The 23,634-nt window shown below is 37.5% G+C and overlaps 1 protein-coding gene across 1 annotated transcript in view; it reads right to left on the bottom strand.

Annotated features, from left to right (window-relative positions):
• The window catches only part of LOC127425577 (atrial natriuretic peptide receptor 1-like), a 184,632-nt gene that overhangs the window by 158,542 nt on the left and 2,456 nt on the right, over positions 1-23,634 (bottom strand). The window contains exon 2 of the mRNA XM_051671711.1: positions 23,479-23,634. This exon is cut by the window's right edge and continues 621 nt beyond it. Coding sequence (XP_051527671.1) covers positions 23,479-23,634 — 156 coding nt within the window. The remainder of the gene's footprint in view (positions 1-23,478) is intronic.

The raw sequence follows: 23,634 nt of genomic DNA, 5'->3' as shown, positions 1-23,634 counted from the left end.
GTTGTTACAGAACCTTTTCCATAATCACGAACTCTCCAGACATGCAATAGGCAATTTGCCACTGACCCAGAATTGTGCTCAGGTGGCAAGAGGGGCGAGCTGCTCTGATAATTAAACTTCCAATCAGATCTGACTGGAACTCTAGATTGTATGTTTGCACAGAAGGAACATCTCCATTCAGTAAGCCGTGGATCTCTGGGGGTTTGGTACCGTCCGGAAATGCCATGAAAAGGCTGTGTTGTTGTGCCAGTCAAACCCTACTTGCCTCAGAAACGAGGGAAATGTCTGGAAGTTTTTGTCAAATAACTCCCATAACATGAGTCACTGATAAACTCATCAGACTTTATTAATGACTGACATTAAAATGTCGTTCTGTATATCGTTCCAAACCCATCTGAAACTTGGGCACTTCAGTAAGTGATTAATAGAGAGATACACCCGGATGAACATTTAGCCGAACGCTAACGCTTCTCTTGCAGACCTAACAGATATTTAAAACAGGGGCCCCATTCACTAGGGGACCAATAGTGTTAACAAGCACAAATTAGAAGCCTTGGGGTAGTTCAGTAGATGATGACAGAATTTTCATTTTTGAGTGAACGATTCCTTTAATCAGTATAAGTCATGTAGAATCCAATTTAAGAGCAGAGAAAGAAGAAACATCTAAGAAGCAGGAGATGTAAGCAAAAATCTCAATTTTTATACAGGCTATTTTATTTCAACATAAAGTGGAGGAAAGAGTTATGGCAGCTCAGCATTACATTTAATACAGCACCTAGCAACTGCAGTCATGCATGACTTGCTGGGAAAGACCTTAAATTTCATTGAGAATATTTTGGTGATAAAATCAACAGCAGTTTTATGTTAAGATACTGTTGTAGCATCTCTTCACATCTTCTTACCACCTTGATAGTGAAAATGTGTATGTGCTTTTCTGTGTGGGCACTGTGGCATGTAAAGTTATCTTCTGTGGCTATTTTTGAGTAGAGCTGGGCAACATATTGAATATTCATGGTGTACTGGCAATATATTCACAACTATGAAACATATAGTTACAACTAAGCAACATTGTGGTATTTGGTTACTACAGTTTCTAAAACACCCTTTGACAATGTACAAAATCTTGTGGCTAAGCAATATTGTGAATATTGCAATGATTTTAATGCAGTTTTTATTTGGTTCAGTTTTATTAAAAGCATGTCATTAGGCTAGGTTCGTGATCTATCCTTGTCTGAGTATTCATGATATATTTGCAATATATTTGTAACTATGATAGAGTCGCAACTAAGCAACATCGTAATTATCACAATGATTTTAATGCTGTTTTTATTTGATTAATATATATTCTAAACACCATGTTATTCGAGTAGTTTCATGATCCCTACTTGTCTCAATATTCATGATATATTTGCAATTCAGAAACATCGTGAATATCGCAATGATGTTAATGCAGTTTATATTTGGTTATTACGTTTTCTAAACAGCATGTCATTAAAGTACCGTAGTTTCGCAATCCCTTATCTCAGTAACCATTATATATTTGCAGTATATTTGCAACTATGCAATATCGTGAATATTGCATGTCAGGTTATTTTGTCAATCCCTCCTTGTTTTGCAGAAGCAAAAATGCAGTTAGAGTTGGTAAGTTCAATTAATTTATGTGAATTGCTTCACACTGTCTGTTTCAAGGAATCAATTATGTAATTCAGTTGAAAAAAATGAGCTCCCTACATGGCATTTTCATGATTTACATTTTTTTTTTTTTAGCAAAAATATGTGTAGATAATGCTGTTAATTATTATTTAATGTTACGTTGGTGTATATAAAAGAAAAAGATTAAATGTAAAAATTTTGTGTGAAAAAATCTGGAAAATGTGTGTGCAAATGTTGTGTCTGTGTGTGTGGTTTATGTGCTTATTTTTTTCGAGTCCATGTTAAATGAAAACATACGATTCAGTCGACAGGTGACAGGTTTCGTCACACCCACTCGACTTTGTGCATTTGGACAGATGCTCCTCTGTCGCTATGGAAACACCCCGGTTCCTGTTCAGTGGCATTCAATCATGGCAGCCCAGAGGATAGAATTCTGAAAGTATTAACCACTGTGTTGAGCGAAGCCCATCTCTGAGGTAATTCCTCCATGGAAACACCAGATATAGACATCCATTACGCACAATGGTGGTTGGTAGAAAGCTCCCAAAGGCACAGGAGAATAGGCACAGGATGTGTCATTGAAATGCATGATTTATAAGTGGTGCTGCTTGCAAGGCAAGGATCACAATTACAATTGTTCATTAGGGATTTTTCAAAACCTCAACCAATAGTATTAAACATCAGCATGTAACTCATCCACTGTGTGTGCTATGGACATAACTGACCTCAAATCATGTGGCTTGTTGAGGCTTTTTATCTTGACAATCAAACTTAAAATTTTGGCCTGGAAGATAATAAACGGGCAACATAACCTCATGAGACCTGAGCATGACTGCTGTTTGCATTTTCCATTTTACTTTTTGATTTGTAACCAGTAGCACCTAATAAACATGCAAAAATGCAAAAAACAAAATCTACAGCAAACAGTTTTTCTTAAAATGTATGTCCACATATTTGGACAGTGGGACTAAGTTGTGAAATTTTAAATAATATCAAGCTATAGAAAAAAATTTTTTTAACAAATTATTTATGTTTCCAGGAATGTTGGTTATTCATGTTTTTGAGACGTTACAGACATTACAGCTGATTTTCTGTAAAGCTGCTTTGGAAAAATGTGTATTGGGAAAAGCAATAAAAAGCACAAATAAAAAATGATACAAATAAAAATTATTTGACTTGATTTGACTTATTTTACAATGTTTTTTTTTTTTTTTTACTTTGGCAACAAAAAATCTCAATGTTCTCTCTGTCAAACAAACAAGTGATAGCCAGTGCTGAAGCATTTTATCAATCAGAAATTAGCATAATTCATTCTGATTCAAAGTAAAGGCCAGCATCATCCAATCACTGCCAACCAAGTTAAAATAAAATTATATATTATAAATTCTGAATCTATGTACTGATTACCATTGTCCCATGTCTCCCACACGTCAAGTGGACCAAACATCATCTGCAGCCTGAAACTGAACTTTAAATAGGAAGTTTGGATTGAATGCACTTAGCTGCATAGAAAGCTATAGCATGCTCCCTTGCTCCCTATTTAGTGAATGACATAACCTCCAGTGTGCTGTCTGTCTGCACTGGTCTCAGAACAGTTCGAAATGCATGGCATTTTCATTCTAGCTCCATATAAAGCATCTGAAAGCCATATTTTTTTCTCAATGTGAAAACGCACAGTAAATTCTAATGAAAACCTTGTGCTATTGTTCACATTAGAGTACACTGTGTTTAGCAGCGTGGTGTTTCGCAAAACATTGCTCAAATTTAAAAAATGGCATATCGGATACCTCTCGCACAAGGTTCTCGTAGTCATCTATGGGCTAGGGTTGCAGCGGTATACCAGTTTCACGGTATGAAAATTGACGGTTATCATACCATGTACATTTACTTATCTACGGTATTGAGAAAAAAATGCAACCGGACGGAGAATCTCACCTGCGCGTGCGCACCTTCTTTCCTCCTCGACTGCCTGTCAGACTCGTCAACTTGCGCCAAACACACACACATGCAGCTGAGAAAATGACAGGAGCAGTCTGGTTGTGCTGTCGCGCACCTACAGTATATGTTAATTGTTAATAACACTATGTAACAGAATTTTTATTCCTGGGTAGTAAGTGTTATTTCCTAATTGCTTATGCCTCAAAAGTATAGAATATGGCTATTATTCCCCACAAACTTTGTGACCAGGACAGTGATATTTTGAAATTGACCTATTTCCAATGAGAAAATGGGCGAATTTGTGTCTTTTCACATAAAGTCAGAAAAAAACAACATATGAATCCAAATTAACATGTATTTATAATAAAGTAATACAAAAATGACTACAAAAGATTTAGAAGTGAGTAGTTTTTTGAGATTTACGATTATACTATAAATCAGTTTCACGAATCAGCCCCCAAATGTAGTCTCCCATCATGTTCTCGGTATACTGTCCTTTGTAGCAGCGTTCAGAGTCCAGTATATCCTGATGGAAGCGCTCGCCTTGCTCCTCCGTGTATGCTCCCATGTTCTCCTTGAATTTATCAAGATGAGCATCAAGGATATGGACTCCTACAGCCCATTGTGCCGTAGTTCTTCACCAGAGTCTCAACCAGCTCCACATAGTTTTCGGCCTTGTGATTGCCCAGGAAGCCCCGAACCACTGCGACAAAGCTGTTTCAAGCCGCTTTCTCCTTACTAGTGAGCTTCTTGGGGAATTCATTGCACTCCAGGATCTTCTTTATCTGTGGTCCGATGAAGACACCGGCTTTGACCTTTGCCTCAGACAGCTTAGGGAAGAAGTCTTGAAGGTACCTGAAGGCTGCCGACTCCTTATCTAGAGCTCTGACATATTGTTTCATAAGGCCCAATTTGATGTGCAGTGGTGGCATCAGCAACTTCCGGGGGTCCACCAGTGGCTCCCACTTGACATTGTTCCTCCCGACAGAGAACTCCATCCGCTGTGGCCAGTCCCGCCTATGGTAGTGCACCTTGTTGTCCCTGCTGTCCCAAAGGCAAAGATAGCAGGGAAACTTGGTAAAACCGCCTTGGAGACACATCAGGAATGCCACCATTTTGAAGTCTCCTATGACCTCCCAGCCATACTCATTATACTTCAAGGCATCCAGCAAGGTCTTGATGCTGTTGTAATCCTCTTTGAGGTGCACCGAGTGAGCCAGAGGAAGAGACGGGTATTTGTTACCATTATGGAGCAGCACAGCTTTGAGGCTCCTGGATGAGCTGTCAATGAAGAGGGGCCACTCATTCTGGTTACAGGCGATTCCGATTGCCTCGAACAGACTGGTCACACTGTGGCAGAAGCAGAGCCCATCTTGACGGGTGAAGAAGCTGGAAAAAGGTTGGTGACGCTTCCTCTGATCTGCGACTTGCACACTTTCATCCAACAAGTTCCACTGCTTGAACCTAGACATCAAAAGCTCAGCATTGGACTTGGTGAGACAAAGATCTCTAATCAAGTCGTTGAGGTCTTTTTGGTTGGGGTAATATGGGTTTCTCTTCCCAGTTCCACCTCTGAAATCCCTCAAAGTCCATATCCTTGATGCTCATCTTGATAAATTCAAAGAGAACATGGGAGCGTACACGGAGGAGCAAGGTGAGCGCTTCCATCAGTCCATTAGTCCAGTCACTCCTTTAAGTGTCAATGTAACTGATAATAGTAATTGTGTAACACCGTATACCATGATACGTGAAACCGTGATATTTTCTGAAACGGTTATCGTGCCGTGAAAATCTCATACCGTTGCAACCCTACTATGGGCTCTTGTGACTTGGGCTAGTAAGTAATCACCTAGCAAACATCCAGAATACCCTAGAAACATCATAGCAATGCTTTTGCGACCACATGGCAAAAAATATTTTCTTAATTAGTAATCTTGTTTTCCAGTAAAAATATCTAAACAATTCCTTAAAAAAAGATAAATTTACTTGACAAGGAAAATGTCTTGTTTTCAGAAAAATCTAAATTTAGTGAGGTTTATGCTTAAAACAAGAGAAAAAAAAAAATCCAATGGGGTAAGAAAAATTTAATTATTAGCAAAAGAAGTTTATTTTTCTTACCCCACTGACAGATTGTTTTCTCTTTTTTTAAGCATACAGTTTTCAGTTTCCTCTGAAAAACAGACATAATAACATGCTATTTTTCTTGCCAAGTAAATATATCTTGTTTTAAGAATATTATTATTATTTTTTTTACTGGAAAACAAGACAAACTAGAACACACTAACATCGTGGTGATGAGTTTTCCATGGGCAAACACCACTCCCATTTCCATCAGAAAATAAAAAAATCTAGGAACAAAAACAATCCCATAGACCAGGATGGAGTGGAGTGCCATTTTTTTATTCCTCCCCCAAATATGCAAGTACACAAATATTTCTATTTTGCATTTTTCCTAATTTAATTGTTAATTTTCATTACAAATTATAATATCAGCATACCAGTTTGAGTGAAAAATTTGAGCAAAATCCGATTATGATATAATCACGATCCTGCATGTGAATTTTCACAGAACATCTTGTGAAAGTGCTTTAATGAAAGAAAACCTGACCTTTTGTACAAAATGAGTTAACACAGTTAATGTCACAAATTTGCTTATTTGATTACTGATCACAAAATTGTGTGGAATCTTAAATATTTCTTATATTATGTCATACATTTTTCAAAATCACGCAGAGGGGTAATCACTAGCACATAAGCAACAGCAAGAGAGGAGCAGGCTATTTTACTTATATGAAGTTTTTCGCACCTGCATTCCAGTCTACATCTTGATGTAATCCTTCCTCATGATCACGCAGCGTGTTTTCATCAGATGAATGGGAAACTAAACACTATTAAAGTGTGATGAGACTCACGCTGCGCGTACAAGCCATTCGTGCATCACAAGCCGATCAACTATTTAGCCCTTTTCGGTGAATCACACCTGCAATATCCTAAAACTTTATTTCCAGGTTTAATTTATATTTTGAATAGACTCAGATTTTTGAACCCCACGATGTGGGTTTATGTTTTCTCTTTTAATCGTTTAATGTAGTTTTGAGTGTGACTATGGTTTAAGGAGGGTGCAACTGTATACGAAATCTCAAGGATTAATAGTGGTGTTTTCCTTATTACATCACGTGTTGTTCGGAAAGCAAAAAGAAACAAATGAAACACGGAATGTAGGCTGTCATCCGCGCAGCCTGACCGAAGCAAAGCGGGCATGTTTACTCACGCGATTAACCGAAAGTGAAGCGCTGCCGGCTCGTGATGCGCAAATGGCTCACACGCGCTGCACGAGTCTGTTGGGTATACTGCTGTCTCTTCACATTTGAACTTTTTGTTTAGCCACTAAATAACCACCTGGCAACCATCCTGAACCTCCCAGTAACACCTTAGCAGCCACCCCGAAGTCTCTAGCAACCACACAGCAATGTGCTAACAACCATTCAAAATACCATAGCAACTGCATTGCAACCGCATTGCAACCGCATAGCAACGCCTTGGCAACCACCCACAAAACCTTAGCCTCAAGGTGCCGAGTTTTGCACAGGCATGCACCACTCACATTTTCTTCAGTAAATGTAAAAACTAGTTTCAATTACAGTTTGCAAATCTCTGCTTCACTAAAAGAAGCTGTGTTGCCATGTAGGAACAAGCATTTATTTTACACTCCTGATATAATCATGTGTGACAGTAAACATGAGAAAAAGCACATTTGAGACAACATTAGTAAATCATTAAAATGATTGAATGATCTATTTCCTTCATTATAGGTGATAACACAACAACATCCCTAAGGATACTACATGCTGGCATATTTCTCTTGCTCATTCTCCCTCTTTCCACACAAAGAGACACAAATTCCAGCTTTGATTTAGTAAACAATGCTCTGGGGGTAAACACTGACGTATAAGGCACAAATTCAGAATGTAATCCAGCACTTGGACAAAACCATGCTGTTTGAATTAGCTCCTACGCCTACATCTCAGCCAGAGCACTGATGTTCACAACCAGACTTACCAGCACCGAAGGCTCTGATAAACAGAGCACACTGAAAATCACAGTACTCATTATATACAGTGTATAACTTTAAAACGTCAGAAAGTGACAGTAAAGCAGTAAAACCAGTTTGAAAACAACAAGGCTTCGTTGCAGAGAAACATTCTCGTGTGAATTTGTTCTGTGATGTTGACATACATTTGGATATTTACAATATATTCAATTTTATTTTGATGGCAATATGGCATATTATGAATATTGCAAGCTTTTTTGTCTGGCCATTAAAGGGTAAGTTCACCCAAAATTGAAAATTCTCTCATCATTTACTCACCCTCGTGCCATCCCAGATGTGTAAGACTTTCTTTCTTCATCAGAACACATTTGTAGAAAAATATAAACATATCTCAGCTCAGTAGGTCCTTAACATGCAAGTGGATGGTGATCTGACCTTGCTCCAAAAAAACACAAAAGTCAGCAAAAACATCATCCATACATCTCCACTGGTTAAATTAATGTTTTTAAAGCGAAACGATTGCTTTTAGTGTGAAAAAGATCAATATTTAAGTACTTTTTAACTATAAATTATCGCTTCCGGTCAGCAGCAGTACACGCGTTTGACATAATCACGTTGGCTTGCTTGCGCTAGAACAGATGCACGTGCGACACTTGCGGAAGAGCGCCGCTGTTTACAACCGAGTAGAAGGAATGCTGTACAGAAGCTTCATTGGTTTTATCTGTTTGTTTACTCACAATGGGGAGTTTGTGTGCTTATGCTGGATGTCTCAACTGGGAGAAAAACTTGAGATTTTGTCCGAACATGCCAACGCGAATACCGTGTGAACTCCGCCCTCTTGTGAATGTGTATACTGCTGCTGCCTGGAAGCGATGATTTATAGTTTAAAAGTACTTAAATATTGATCTTTTTCACACCAAAAGCGATTGTTTCGCTTTAGAAGACATTAATTTAACCAGTGGAGTCGTATAGATGATGTTTATGCTGACTGTCTGTTCTTTCTGGAGCTTCAAAAGGTCAGATCACCATCCACTTGCAATTTAAGGACCTACTAAGATATTTTTTTCTTTTTATTTAAATGTGTTCTGCTGAAGAAAGAAAGTCATACACACCTGGGATGGCATGAGGGTGAGTAAATGATGAGAGAATTTTTATTTTTGGGTGAACTATCCCTTTATTTTAAACTTCAGATAGAGTTGGGAAGTTCGAATCAATTGCGTTATCACTAAAATTGTAATATTGTTGTATTGTAATATTGGTGCATACAAAAAAAAAATCAACTGTTGAAAAATCCACAACTGCCCCTAAAATTTCATAAAAATGGCAGCCATGACATGTTTAATACAAACATAAATAATCAATATTAAATATCAGTCTCGATGCATTTTCGTTTGGGTAGTAATTTGAGAACCAGCTGTTGGGTGAAACATTGCAAAAACCAAAATAAAAAAGATATTGCTGTGCTTCCCCTTTATTTAAAACCTCTTCTGCCATTACATTCCCTTGCACTGTATATAACAGATTTGTATTAGATTTGCACTATGTATGTGTATGTGTGCATGTGTGTGTGTGTGTGTGTATGTATGTATGTGTATATATATATATATATATATATGTCTTATTGTGTATTCTATATAATATACTATATACTTTATTTTCTATTCAATTTCTATTTATTTATTTATTATTATTATTATTATTATTTTAAATGTTTTAATTAAATTTATATTTTTTTATTATTATCTATGTCTTGTTGCTGTTTTGTATTGTTGTGCACTGGAAGCTCCTGTCACCAAGACAAATTTCTTGTATGTGTAAGCATACTTGGCAATAAAGCTCATTCTGATTCTGATTCTGATTTAAAAGTCCCAGCTGCCACTGCTGGACATATGCACAGACCAGCAGCCAAAGATAGTGTATTATCTGTATCTTAAACCTTCCAAAAAATACAAAAACACTGACAGCTTTGGCAAAAAGACCAAACTTTCCAGCAAATATTTCAGAAAGGAATAACATATATTCTATGAATGCACATATATATATATATATAATGTATTGTGTTGATTATTCTGCAATATGCTATAATAATATAGAATCAGAGAAAACTGAAAAAATATCAAACTAACTTTCAACCATGATTACATTATGTTATTGTATCTTTTTCTCAATAAGCTGCCTACATAGTGTAAATGTGTTGCTGAATGCAGGGAAATGTGTACATAAAGTCTGAGAAATACAGTATGTGTGTGATCGTTTCCAAATGAATGTTTACTTGTGTTTGTGTGACACAGAGATCAAAGAAGGGAGAGCCCTTATTAAAAGCACGGCATGTTCTGCTCGACATCTAACAAACCTCTCCTCCGATGTCTGAGCCTATTTAATCGCCTACGCTCATGCAACAGCGGGAGAATATTTAGGCCCCTTCTGAGTGCAGAAAGAAATCTCATAGAACCCTGACTAAAGACCGTTCACACTCACACATCTTTCACTGCTCTGCTATCACTCTAGATAGATGACAATTAGCCCATGTTATTTCAAAGGTACATTCTATAAGATGCATCTACTGGCATTTAGGGATGAGACATACTGGTGTCTGGTGTAATGGTACAGACGGGTACACCCCAATTCACATGCTATTGGTCCTAAATAGTAGGCTAAATAGATTCACGGCCGGCGCTGAATCAGCGGGACAGCGAGATAAGGGGCGGCCGGAGACGCTGGTTCGAGAGAGAGATGCACACGGCCGCATTGCATGTGTATCTGTTTAAGTTAATTTATGCATTAAAAGTTTGTTGATTGTTCAGCTGGTTCCCGCCTCCTCCTTGCCCATCCTTTACCTGTTACAGTGGTGCCGAAAACTGGGAAGGAGGAGAAATGCGCTGTAGTGGAGTCCTCGCTGCTGCCATCCGCCGTGGGAGCAGCCACGGCCGTCTGCCTGGGGATGGAGGGGTTGCTGCCGGCCGCCGAGAGCCGGAGGAACCACGACCATCTGCCGAGAAGAGGAGCGGTTCCGTCCGCCAGGGGCCGGAAGACTCGCTGCCGTCCGCCAGGGGAGGAGTGAGCTGACGAATGCAACCGCGTTGCATGTGTCTGTTTATGTTTAAGTTCATTGTTTAAGTTAATTTATGCATTCAAAGTTTATGTTGATTGTTCAGCCGGTTCTCGCATCCTCCTTGCCCATCCTTTACCTGTTACAGTGTTGAAAACGGTAGACCCAAGATACCTGTATGGCCAGAATGATTATACTCAAATTTGGCTACAGGAGGTCGAAAGTTCTGCTGCTAAAACTGCTCTGAGCTCACTGAAATTCGAACCACTGCCCCCAGTGGCCGAAGCTGGAAGTGTTGAAGTAAAATGTCCACAGGGTGGCACCAAAAGTGAGTTGTATTTTTTGTTGTAAATGATGCAATACAGTTATCAGGAATGCATATTTTATATATATATTTTATATATATATAATATATTGTATATTAGGGATGTCATAAAATGTTATTTTATTGCTACATTTTGAGGCATCAATATATTAACATTAGCCTACATTTAAATTAGAAGCCTAATTTGTGTGCTTTCCAATTCACTGTCAATTGCCTTCCGTTTAATGTAGTCTGACGTAATAGCTTTGGGAGACCACATGAGGGTGATATAACATTTACTGGTCCTTTAATTTACCCTGCCACTCACACTTTAGAAAAGTTGTGTTGAGAAATATGTTTGTATATATGTATATAAAAAATCCATATATATATATATATATATATATATATATATCGATAATCATCGGGAAAATCTTCAGACTATCTTTATGTTAAAATGGCCTCAATCCAAAGACTAATATATATTGTATATATACACACCGATGAGCAAAAACATTGACCACTCAAAGGTGAAGCGAATAATGTTGATCATCTCCTAGCAAGGCCACATGTCAAGGTCTGGGGAGATTAAATGTGTTGAATGCAGGAGAAATGGGCAGGAGTAAAGACCTGAGCAACTTTGACAAGGACCACATTGTTATGGCCAGAGGACTGGGTCAGAGCATCTTTGAAACAGCAAGGACAGTGGTCCGCGGAGGGATAAACCACAAACCAGTGACAGGGTGTTGGGCGCCCAAGGCTCATTGCTGCGCGAGGACAACGAAAGCTATCCTGTCTGGTCCGAACCGACAGATGGTCTACTGTGGCACAAGTCACAGAAAATTTTAATGATGGTTACGGAAGGAATGTGTCACAACACACAGTGCATCGCACTTTTGAGTGAATCGATTCAGTGAATTGGTTCTGTGAATCAATTCAAGGGTGATCAATTCTTGCGAATGAATCTGTTCAGGTAATCGACTCTTGCGAATGGATCAGTTCAATGAATAACTTCTCGTTGAGTTCAATGTTCAAAGTAAAATGAATACAATTTTCCTACCACTCTGTTGATTACACAAGTGATTCAGTTCACAGGCTATGGAATCGTTTGGTTGGCACACCGTGTCCAAACACCATTTGATACTCAAGAGGATATTCAGTGCAAGGACAAGATCACATCTAATAGTGTTGAAGCACAGAAGCTGTCACATCCAGTTGAACACACATGCAATAGTTGTCACATCCAATTACCACACACGTTTTTTTTAAACAAACTTGCATAACACAAAGCCAAAAGGTTCATTGATCATCTCTTCATGTAAGACCAACTTATAACCACGTATTATCAACTCTTAATACAACAATATTCAGTTTTGCAGATCAAACACTTCAAATACTTTATTTGAATAATATACTTAATTCTGTATCCTTTAAATTTTACTACAAATAAAATCATGTGTTCTCACTCACTGTCTCTGTATATTTATTTTTTTAGCTCAATTTTGTTTTAAATAGATGCTGACATTGCCTAACTCCAGCTCATGTTTTATTAGCATTACGTGAGAGGCATGGCCACACAGTGTTGGCGATACATTATCTTATTAACACAATCGACATCAATCCATCTCAAATTCCTCATTTTTTATCAATGATGCATTGTTAGATTAATATTTTTGCAGATCTCACCAAGGATTATTTTTAAGATCGCACACACTCATGGTGTGTGGAGTCCGGCTTTCACAATGGTGAATTCCTCCGTAATTCCAAGTTATCCTCATATATTTTTAGCATCGGGAATCCTTGATTAGGGGTTTCACCATCTCGTATCACTTTTCAGCAGTATTGTTAATTTACAGTACTGATGATTGCGCTCGATGCTTTCAACAGAGAAAAGTTTCACTCAACACTTCAATACAATTTGGAATAAATTTGAAATCTAATATAGTGAGCACTTACAGTGAAGCATAATGAAACTCAGTTTCTCCAGATTAATCCTTCACTCTAATTGAGATCAGGTGCTCATTCGCAGCCTCTAAAATGGGAGGTGAATTTGAGCCAGGCTTAATGACTGCACTCCTCTGGCAAAAAAAGAGCGTTTCACCTAGCGCGGTGTGAGAACATGTTGTGGGGGCGGAGCTTAACCTAATTTCATCTACACTCTCATTTCCTATTTGATGACATTCATTTCAAAAGTCACTGTCATTGGTCCTCAACATTAGTTTTGATAATGGAAACTGAAAAATATTGTAATTTTCATTAATATAATTCTAGTGCTATCATTAAAATATATATTTTTTTTTTCTCAGTTTAATTTATTTTACTCCTTACCTGTGTTGCATATTAGGCAGGTGGTCATAATATTTTGGCTCATCAGAGTGTATATACATTTCCAGCAGCCATCACTCCAACACCTTATCCTTGAGTAATCATGCTAAATTGCTAATTTGGTACTAGAAAATCACTTGCCATTATATCAAACACAGCTGAAAGCTATTTGGTTCCTTAAATGAAGCTTAACATTGTATTTGTGTTTGTTTTTGAGTTGTCACAGTATGCAATAGACTGGCATTTCTTAAGGTCAATTTTAGGTCAAAAATGCCAAAAAAGAAACATTTATCTAGAAACTCATCAGTCACTCATTGTTTTGAGGAATGAAAGTTATACAATGCTTGAAGATTTCATACAAATGTGTATACTACAGTCTTCAAAGACAAAGGACAACTGGCCCTAACAAGGACAGAAAGAGATGTGGAAGGCCAGATGTACAACTAAACAAGAGGATAAGTACATCAGAGTCTCTAGTGTGAGAAATAGACACCTCACATGTCCTCAGCTGACAGCTTCATTGAATTCTACCTGCTGAACACCAGTTTTATGTACAACAGTAAAGAGAAGACTCAGGGGTGCAGGCCTTATGGGAAGAATTGCAAAGAAAAAGCCACTTTTGAAACAGAAAAACAAAAAGAAAAGGTTAGAGTGGGCAAAGAAACACAGACATTGGACAACAGATAATGTGAAAAGAGTGTTATGGATCTTAACCCCATTGAGCTTTTGTGGGATCAGCTAGACTGTAAGGTGTGTGAGAAGTGCCCGATAAGACAGCCACATCTATGGCAAGTGCTACAGGAAGTGTGGGGTGAAATGTCACCTGAGTATCTGGACACACTGACAGCTAGAATGCCAAGGATCTGCAAAACTGTCATTGCTGCACGTGGAGGATTTTTTGTTTTTTTATTTAACTCTTTGAAGTAATTTAAGAAGTTCTGAATTTTCTTTCAAATTGTAATAGTAATTTTTCACGTTATTAATGTCCTGACTATACATTGTGATCAGTTAAATGCCACTTTGGTGAATAAAAGTACCAATTTCTCTCCATAAGAGCAAAATCTGTACATTATTCCAAACTTTTGGCTGCCAGTGCTTATATATTCTGTATATATTTATGACTATATCTCTGAGATTGCTCGTGCAATGCGCTACAGGGAAAGGTGAACAGCTCCATCTACATCTATCAGTCTCCACCTGTCTCTCAGCCTTTTATTCTCTTTCTTAAGAGGAGATGATGTGGACTCATATTGAATTTACTGCCCTCGGCAGTCTGTTGCTAGATGATGAGATCATTTTATATTTCAAGCAAATATAACAAATCAAAAATAAACTGAAAACAATTCTTGCACATGGAAGGTTTACACAGACTTTTTTATGTGGCACCAAGGTGGCATAAATCCAATCCAATAAGTGGTCCTAACAATATATTCATTGGAAATACTAAACAAACAAATAAACAAAAAATACTGATTATTAATACTGAATGTGAATTTACAAAACAGTTGCGCCACTTTTGCATATGGTTTTTCAAACCTGCGTCTTATTCACTACCCGCAATGTATGTAGTTTAACCAACGCAATCAGCACTGAAATTGCGCTGCATCTTGAGTATTTCAATTAAGTCATTGTCATTCTTTTCTGTGTAAACACACCTCCTTTCTATGTAAATTAGGCTTATTATACTGTAGATTGGGCTTCATTCACAAAAAATGCCTGGTGAAATTTAGATCGCGCTATTACCGCTGGATGAAAGCAGGTGGTAAAATCATTTTTATTTTAAAAAGATGTTATACTAACGATCAAATCAGTAGCAAATAATCAAATAATGATCAAATGATGTAAAACAGCATTATAACATGAAAAATACAGTATATCAAAATGCAGATTATGCAGATCAGGCAACAGCGCAAATGAGCCCACAAAACTGCTGCTAAACTCAATTTGTAGATGCCAATCCGATCTTTCGAGCTGATTCTGAGCCCTGTATTGTCATCTGTTTGGGAACTGGACTACACTGGTCACACTGTGTTTTTTTGATTCACTAAAAAGAACAGACTCATAAGAGTAATCCATTTGGGAAATGGACTACACTGGTCATGCTGTATGGTTTTGATTCACTAAAAAGAACTGATTCATAAGACTCATTCATTTGGGAACTGGCCTACACTGGTCACGCTGTGTTTTTGATTCACTAAAAAGTACCAGCTCATAAGAGTGATCCGTTTGGGAACTGGACTACACTGGTCATGCTGTATGTTTTTGATTCACTAAAAAGAACCGGCTCATAAGACTCATTCGTTTGGGAACTGGCCTACACTGGTCATGCTATGTTTTTGATTCACTAAAAAGTACCAGCTCATAAGAGTCATCCGTTTGGGAACTGGACTACACTGGTCACGGTGTGAGTTTTTGATTCACTAAAAAGAACCGACTCCTAAGAGTCATCCGTTTGGGAACTGGACTACACTGGTCATGCTGTATGTTTTTGATTCACTAAAAAGAACCGGCTCATAAGACTCATTCGTTTGGGAACTGGACTACACTGGTCACGCTGTATGTTTTTGATTCACTAAAAAGAACCGACTCTTAAGAGTCATCCATTTGGGAACTGGACTACACTGGTCACGCTGGTTTTTGATTCACTAAAAAGTACCAGCTCATAAGAGTCATCCGTTTGGGAACTGGACTACACTGGTCACGCTGTATGTTTTTGATTCACTAAAAAGAACCGACTCATAAGACTCATTCATTTGGGAACTGGCCTACACTGGTCATGCTATGTTTTTGATTCACTAAAAAGTACCAGCTCATAAGAGTCATCCGTTTGGGAACTGGACTACACTGGTCACGGTGTGAGTTTTTGATTCACTAAAAAGAACCGACTCCTAAGAGTCATCCGTTTGGGAACTGGACTACACTGGTCATGCTGTATGTTTTTGATTCACTAAAAAGAACCGGCTCATAAGACTCATTCGTTTGGGAACTGGACTACACTGGTCACGCTGTATGTTTTTGATTCACTAAAAAGAACCGACTCTTAAGAGTCATCCATTTGGGAACTGGACTACACTGGTCACACTGTTTTTTGATTCACTAAAAAGTACCAGCTCATAAGAGTCATCCGTTTGGGAACTGGACTACACTGGTCACGGTGTGAGTTTTTGATTCACTAAAAAGAACCGACTCCTAAGAGTCATCCGTTTGGGAACTGGACTACACTGGTCATGCTGTATGTTTTTGATTCACTAAAAAGAACCGGCTCATAAGACTCATTCGTTTGGGAACTGGACTACACTGGTCACGCTGTGTTTTTGATTCATTAAAAAGAACCGGCTCATAAGAGTCATCCGTTTGGGAACTGGACTACACTGGTCACACTGTGTGTTTTTGATTCACTAAAAAGAACCAGCTCATAACAGTCATCCGTTTGAGAACTGGACTACACTGGTCACACTGTGTGTTTTTGATTCACTAAAAAGTACCAGCTCATAAGAGTCATCCGTTTGGGAACTGGACTACACTGGTCACGCTGTCAGTTTTTGATTCACTAAAAAGAACCGACTCCTAAGAGTCATCCATTTGGGAACTGGACTACACTGGTCATGCTGTGTGCTTTTGATTCACTAAAAAGGACTGACTCATAAGAGTGATCAGTTTGGGAACTGGACTACACTGGTCATGCTGTATGGTTTTGATTCACTAAAAAGAACTGATTCATAAGACTCATTCATTTGGGAACTGGCCTACACTGGTCACGCTGTGTTTTTGATTCACTAAAAAGAACAGACTCATAAGACTCATTCATTTGGGAACTGGCCTACACTGGTCACGCTGTGTTTTTGATTCACTAAAAAGTACCAGCTCATAAGAGTCATCCGTTTGGTAACTGGACTACACTGGTCACACTGTGTGTTTTTGATTCACTAAAAAGAACAGACTCATAAGACTCATCCATTTGGGAACTGGACTACACTGGTCACGCTGTGTTTTTGATTAATTAAAAAGAACCGGCTCATAAGAGTCATCCGTTTGGGAACTGGACTACACTGGTCACACTGTGTGTTTTTGATTCACTAAAAAGAACCAACTCCTAAGAGTAACTCATTTGGGAACTGGACTACACTGGTCACACAGTATGTTTTTGATTCACTAAAAAGAACCGACTCCAAAGAGTCATCCGTTTGGGAACTGGACTACACTGGTCATGCTGTGTTTTTGATTCACTAAAAAGAACCGGCTCATAAGACTCATTCATTTGGGAACTGGACTACACTGGTCACGCTGTGTTTTTTGATTCACTAAAAAGAACCGGCTAAAAAGAGTCATCTGTTTGGGAACTGGACTACACTGGTCACGCTGTATTTTTGATTCACTAAAAAGAACCGGCTCATAAGACTCATTCATTTGGGAACTGGACTACACTGGTCATGCTGTATGTTTTTGATTCACTAAAAAGAACTGGCTAAAAAGAGTCATCTGTTTGGGAACTGGACTACACTGGTCACGCTGTGTTTTTGATTCACTAAAAAGAACAGACTCATAAGAGTCATCCATTTGGGAACTGGACTATACTGGTCACAATGTGTTTTTTGATTCACTAAAAAGAACCGGCTAAAAAGAGTCATCTGTTTGGGAACTGGACTACACTGGTCATGCTGTGTTTTTGATTCACTAAAAAGAACCGGCTCATAAGAGTCATTCGCTTGTGAATCAGACTACACTGGTCATGCTGTATGTTTTTGATTCACTAAAAATAACCAGCTCATAAGAGTCATTCGTTGGGGAATCAGACCACACTAGTTGCCCTGTATGTTCCACGCTGTCAATAGCAGTGCAGCAGCATACAGTGCAAGCTACTATAATAGAGTGTTTTGTCCGCATTGGCAGAAGAATGCACATTCAAGACCCGCATCTCGTCACAAAAATAATTTGATTTTTTTTTTTTTTTAATAGAACCTGTTCTGAATAAGCCAATCCAACTCTTACATCTCTTTCCCCTGGTATGTGGAGCCAACAGTGAGCAATTTTCTCTAATTTACTATTATTTTGTCCTCAAAACTACCCCTCCCATCAATTCTCTCTCTCGCTCCCTCTCTATTTGTCTCTCTTTAATTGTCACATCCTCAATTTTCACAGGTTTTATTACCTGTATAAGCATTTATGAGATGTTGAATTGTTTTTTTGTTCTGTTTTTCAGACTCTGGAAATAGGGGCACAGGGACAAGGTAGAGTGCTCTTGAGTCCCTTCTGAGTTAATCGTTTCCAGAGCTGTGCTTCAGTGAAATCATTATTCGGCCACAGGCACAGATAAGCTCAGCGGGGTTCTGTTTCCTCACCTATGCTGGTCCTGTGGCAGCTCTCAGACAAACCTCTGAGTAATACTTTTGCACTTAATAAAAGTCTTTATGGTTATAAACCTGTCAGTCACATTCCTCTTAAGCAGTTGAGTGTTATGTTTCTCTTTTTTGTTATCTAAGAATGGGTTGCTATAGGATAATGTGCATATTGTTCAACCAGTGAAATCTCCAATGTATGCAAGATAATATACTATATACAGTAGAATAAAATATGGCAGAAGTTAACTGATTTACGAAGTTGTTTACTTGCTAAATGCTTGGATATATTTTCTTTTAATCTTGTTGTGGCTAATATTGGTTGTCATTCTCTATTGAACTGGAAATTTATCAAGGGATATTTTGTTTACTTTTCGTTTTAGTGAAGTGTTTAATAAAGAGGTTTCCAGGTAAAGTTCTGTAGCAAGTTTCTAAATAATTAAGAGTTTTTATTAGACTCCTGTAAATACTGCTGTAGTTTAGAATTTCCCTAAATGTGTTTAACTTTCTCCTTTCTTTTAAAATAGCCAAAAACATTTCAGAATGGCCAATCTTTACCACAGTCGCAGCAAAGCACAAGCTGTTGCATCAGTTTCCACCATTTGTTTAAACAGACTGGGCAAATGAAACTGCTATTTAAGGTTTAGATTTTAACCGTACCTAATTTACTTGCATTGTCCATTGAGGCTGAAAATGTTAAGATAAAAATAGTGAAGGGTCTTTTATTGAACTCATATTTGCCATATAACAGGTAACTAATTCAGTACGTAATAAAATATGTTTTTGTTAAAAATCACTTCGTGAACATGAAGTTCCTTTTTTCCTCATAATGTCCTTGCGCAGGGGTTTTCAAAATGTTAATGCCAAGGACTACCAAATATGATGTTTCTCTTGCAAGGGACCCCCTTTCTAAAATATAAGGGCAGCTACAGTATAAATTTTTATGTACACTGACCCATTTGTACTCTCTTAGGAAAAATAGTGTTATAAAGACAATGTTATTTCTGATATTAAATAATTCGATTTTACTTTTTATTGTACTGAAGCCAAAACTGAATATTAAAATGTCGTGGAAAATTACGGATACCCATTTTGACCATGGTTTCTCACTTTTTTCTGTCTTGTTTCTTTCTTTTTTTTTTTTTTTTGTGATCACAACATAATTTTCTCATGATCTCAACATAACAAAACAGAATTGTTTTCTCATGATCATGAAAACAACCTTTGTTATGTTGTGATCACGAGAGAACAAGACAGAAAAAAAGTGATAAATCATGGTAAAAATGGGCTTCCGAAGAGAACTGTTAAAGATGTCATATTTTTTGTGACATGCATCTATCAACATATGTTATTCTTTGTTATTCCATTATACTTAAAAACATATTTTAAGGGTACCATTATTGTAGTTTTTTTTTCTTTTTCTTTTTTTTGGCAAAACAGCACCGAAGCATTAAACACTTTTTTTTTATTATTATTATTTTCTTGAGTATGTATAGCATTTATGTAACAATTGGCTAAAGCAGGTCTAAAAGATGCTATTTAGACTAGTGTCACAAATTAACTTTTCTATTTAGGTGCAACATTTGCCCCCTGGAGTTGTTTTTAGGGGCATTTTTCACCATTATGAGGGAACTGTTAGAGCATATTTTTTGTCTAACCATACAAAATATGACAATATGATGTCATTGTGTTACATCAAATATTTCAAATTAATCAATTCCTTAAAAAATATGTTCAACCTGAATAATCAGATAAGCGGTTTCCTATAAATTTAAATGAACATCAAATAATTTCATGTGATCCGTATATACTAGGTCTAGAATAAAAAGAAATATACCCGATGTTACAAATAAGAAATAGAAATCATAAGTCGCATTTTTATTGTATTTTTTGCCCACACATTTTCAATTTCGGGGTCATTTTTTGTCACATTCAGTGGCATTTTTGCCTTGAACCCTTGTTAATTTCTAACCCTGGTTCAGACCAAACACGTTCTTGTGCTAAAAAAAGCAAGATGCAGCGCAATAAGGCAGAACGCAGGTGTCTCAAGATGCGTTTTTAACAGCTGAAGTTCTTTTACAGCGTCTAAAAACGCAGCAAAACACACCAGAAAACACGTTAATCTAGCGCATGTTTATATGAAAAACAATTGAAAGGAGGATAGAAGAAATGTTGTCAGTAATTTATAGAAAACAAAAATTTACTCAAACACATACCTATAAATAGTAAATCCACTAGAGCTGTATATATATATATATATACTATAAGTCATTAAAACTAATTTTTTAACCACTCCACAGATTTAATATTAGCAAACTATAGTTTTGGCAAGTCTTTTAGGACATCTACTTTGTGCATGACACAAGTAATTTTTCTAACAATTGTTTACAGACAGATTGTTTCACTTTTAATTGACTATATCACAATTCCAGTGGGTCAGAAGTTTACATACACTAAGTTAACTGTACCTTTAAGCAGCTTGGAAAATTCCAGAAAATTATGTCAAAACTTTAGACAATTAGCTTCTGATAGAAGGTGTACTGAATTGGAGGTGTACCTGTGGATGTATTTTAAGGCCTACATTCAAACTCAGTGCCTCTTTGCTTGACATCATGTGAAAATCAAAAGAAATCAGCCAAGACCTCAGAAATAAAATTGTGGACCTCCACAAGTCTGGTTCATCCTTAGGAGCAATTTCCAAACACCTCAAGGTACCATGTTCATCTGTACAAACAATAGTACGCAAGTATAAACACCATGGGACCACGCAGCCATCATACCGCTCAGGAATGAGACGCATACTGTCTCCTAGAGATGAACGTAGTTTGGTGCAACAAGTGCAAATCAATCCCAGAACAACAGCAAAGGACCTTGTGAAGATGCTGGAGGAAACAGGTACACAAATATCTATATCCACAGTAAAACGAATCCTGTATTGACATAGCCTGAAAGGCTGCTCAGCAAGGAAGAAGCCACTGCTCCAAAACCGCCAGAAAAATGCCAGACTACAGTTTGCAAGTGCACATGGGGACAAAGATCTTTGAAAAAAGATCTTTTTGGAGAAATGTCCTCTGGTCTGATGAAACAGAAATTGAACTGTTTGGCAATAATGACCATTGTTATGTTTGGAGGAAAAAGGGTGAGGCTTGCAAGCAGAAGAACACCATCCCAACCGTGAAGCATGGGGATGGCAGCATCATATTGTGGGAGGGACTGGAGCACTTCACAAAATAGATGGCATCATGAGGAAGGAAAATTATGTGGATATATTGAAGCAACATCTCAAGACATCAGCCAGGAAGTTAAAAGCTTGGTCGCAATGGGTCTTCCAAATGGACAATGACCCCAAGCATACCCCCAAAGTTGTGGCAAAATGGCTTAAGGACAACAATGTCGAGGTATTGGAGTGGCCATCACAAAGCCTTGAACTCAGTCTGATACAAATTTTGTGGGCAGACCTGAAAAAGTGTGTGCGATCAAGGAGGCCTACAAACCTGACTCAGTTACACCAGTTCTGTCTGGAGGAATGGGCCAAAATTCCAGCAACTTATTGCGAGAAGCTTGTGGAAGGCTACCCAAAACATTTGACCCAAGTTAAACAATTGAAAGGCAATGCTACCAAATACTAACAGTGTATGTAAACTTCTGACCCACTGGGAATGTGATGAAAGAAATAAAAGCTGAAATAAATCATTCTCTCTACTATTATTCTGACATTTAACATTCTTAAAATAAAGTAGTGATCCTAACTGACCTAAGACAGGGAATGATTTCTATGATTAAATGTCAGGAATTGTGAAAAACTGAGTTTAAATGTAAGGTGTATGTAAAATTCAGACTTCAAATATATATATATATATATATATATATATATATATATATATATATATATATATATATATATATATATAATATAATTTATTTATTTTGCAGATTTGTTTATTATGTTTTACTGTTATACATTTTGTAAAAACTTTTAATTTTTCTAAACATTTTCTATGGACCCCCTCTCACCCCTTTGCGGCCCCCTGGGGGTCCCCGAACCCCAGTCGGAAAACCCCATGTCTAGATAATAAAATTTGCTTGCTTACTGCATATTCAGTTATTATGCACTAAAATATTTACAGGTAATTGCACTTCAGCTCTCTTTGACATACATTATACAAGTATACAATGATTATTTGTGAGTTTTCGGTGCAAAACAACACAATAAATGCTGCAAATGGCATCACAATGTTTGAGAAAAACAAACAATAACAATAATAATAATAATAATAATAATAATAATAATTGTGCTGCAAAATCCTGGTAGGACTGATTTTCAAATCATGCTGGGATAACACAGATCATCAGGTTTTGCACAAACTTGTGCAATCCATGCTTGAATGCATGCTGTCATTGCAGCAAAATCTGAAATGTATTTTTTTTTTCAATTCAACTTTTCATTCTATAATCTATAATCAAATTGTTATACTAATAATATCATTTGAAATATATATATATATATATATATATATATATATATATATATATATATATATATATATATATATATTAATTGCTAAATAGAAGTATTTTGAGAGCAAATGACTGTTTATGAAAAAGAGAAGGTGACACCCAGAGAGTGGGACGTGCTAAACGACAGCAGGAAATAGCAGCAAAAACAATAGTGAGCTTCCTCACCAAACCGATCAATATGTCAAGTCAGAAAAAAATTGTGAACAAGCTTTTTCAGGAGATGATCTGACAAATCTGACATTTTACACCAGCCTTCAATTCCCAATTGAAATCCCTTGCCCAACCCACCATGTGTCACACTTACTGCGAGCTTTCTGGCTGACGTGCTGGAGAAGTACTCCATACTGGACCGGTTCGTCGTCCTCATTAAACACCAAGTCGTCTACCGTGATGTTGTCATTGCGCAACTCCGTGTAGGGCCCCTCCACGGCAAAGTAACATGGCCGGTCATCATTCTTAT

Source organism: Myxocyprinus asiaticus, chromosome 34 (assembly GCF_019703515.2).
Source record: "Myxocyprinus asiaticus isolate MX2 ecotype Aquarium Trade chromosome 34, UBuf_Myxa_2, whole genome shotgun sequence".
Lineage (NCBI taxonomy): Eukaryota > Metazoa > Chordata > Actinopteri > Cypriniformes > Catostomidae > Myxocyprinus > Myxocyprinus asiaticus.
The sequence above is the reverse complement of the archived record's forward strand: the minus strand, read 5'-3'. Positions and strand labels throughout refer to the sequence as shown.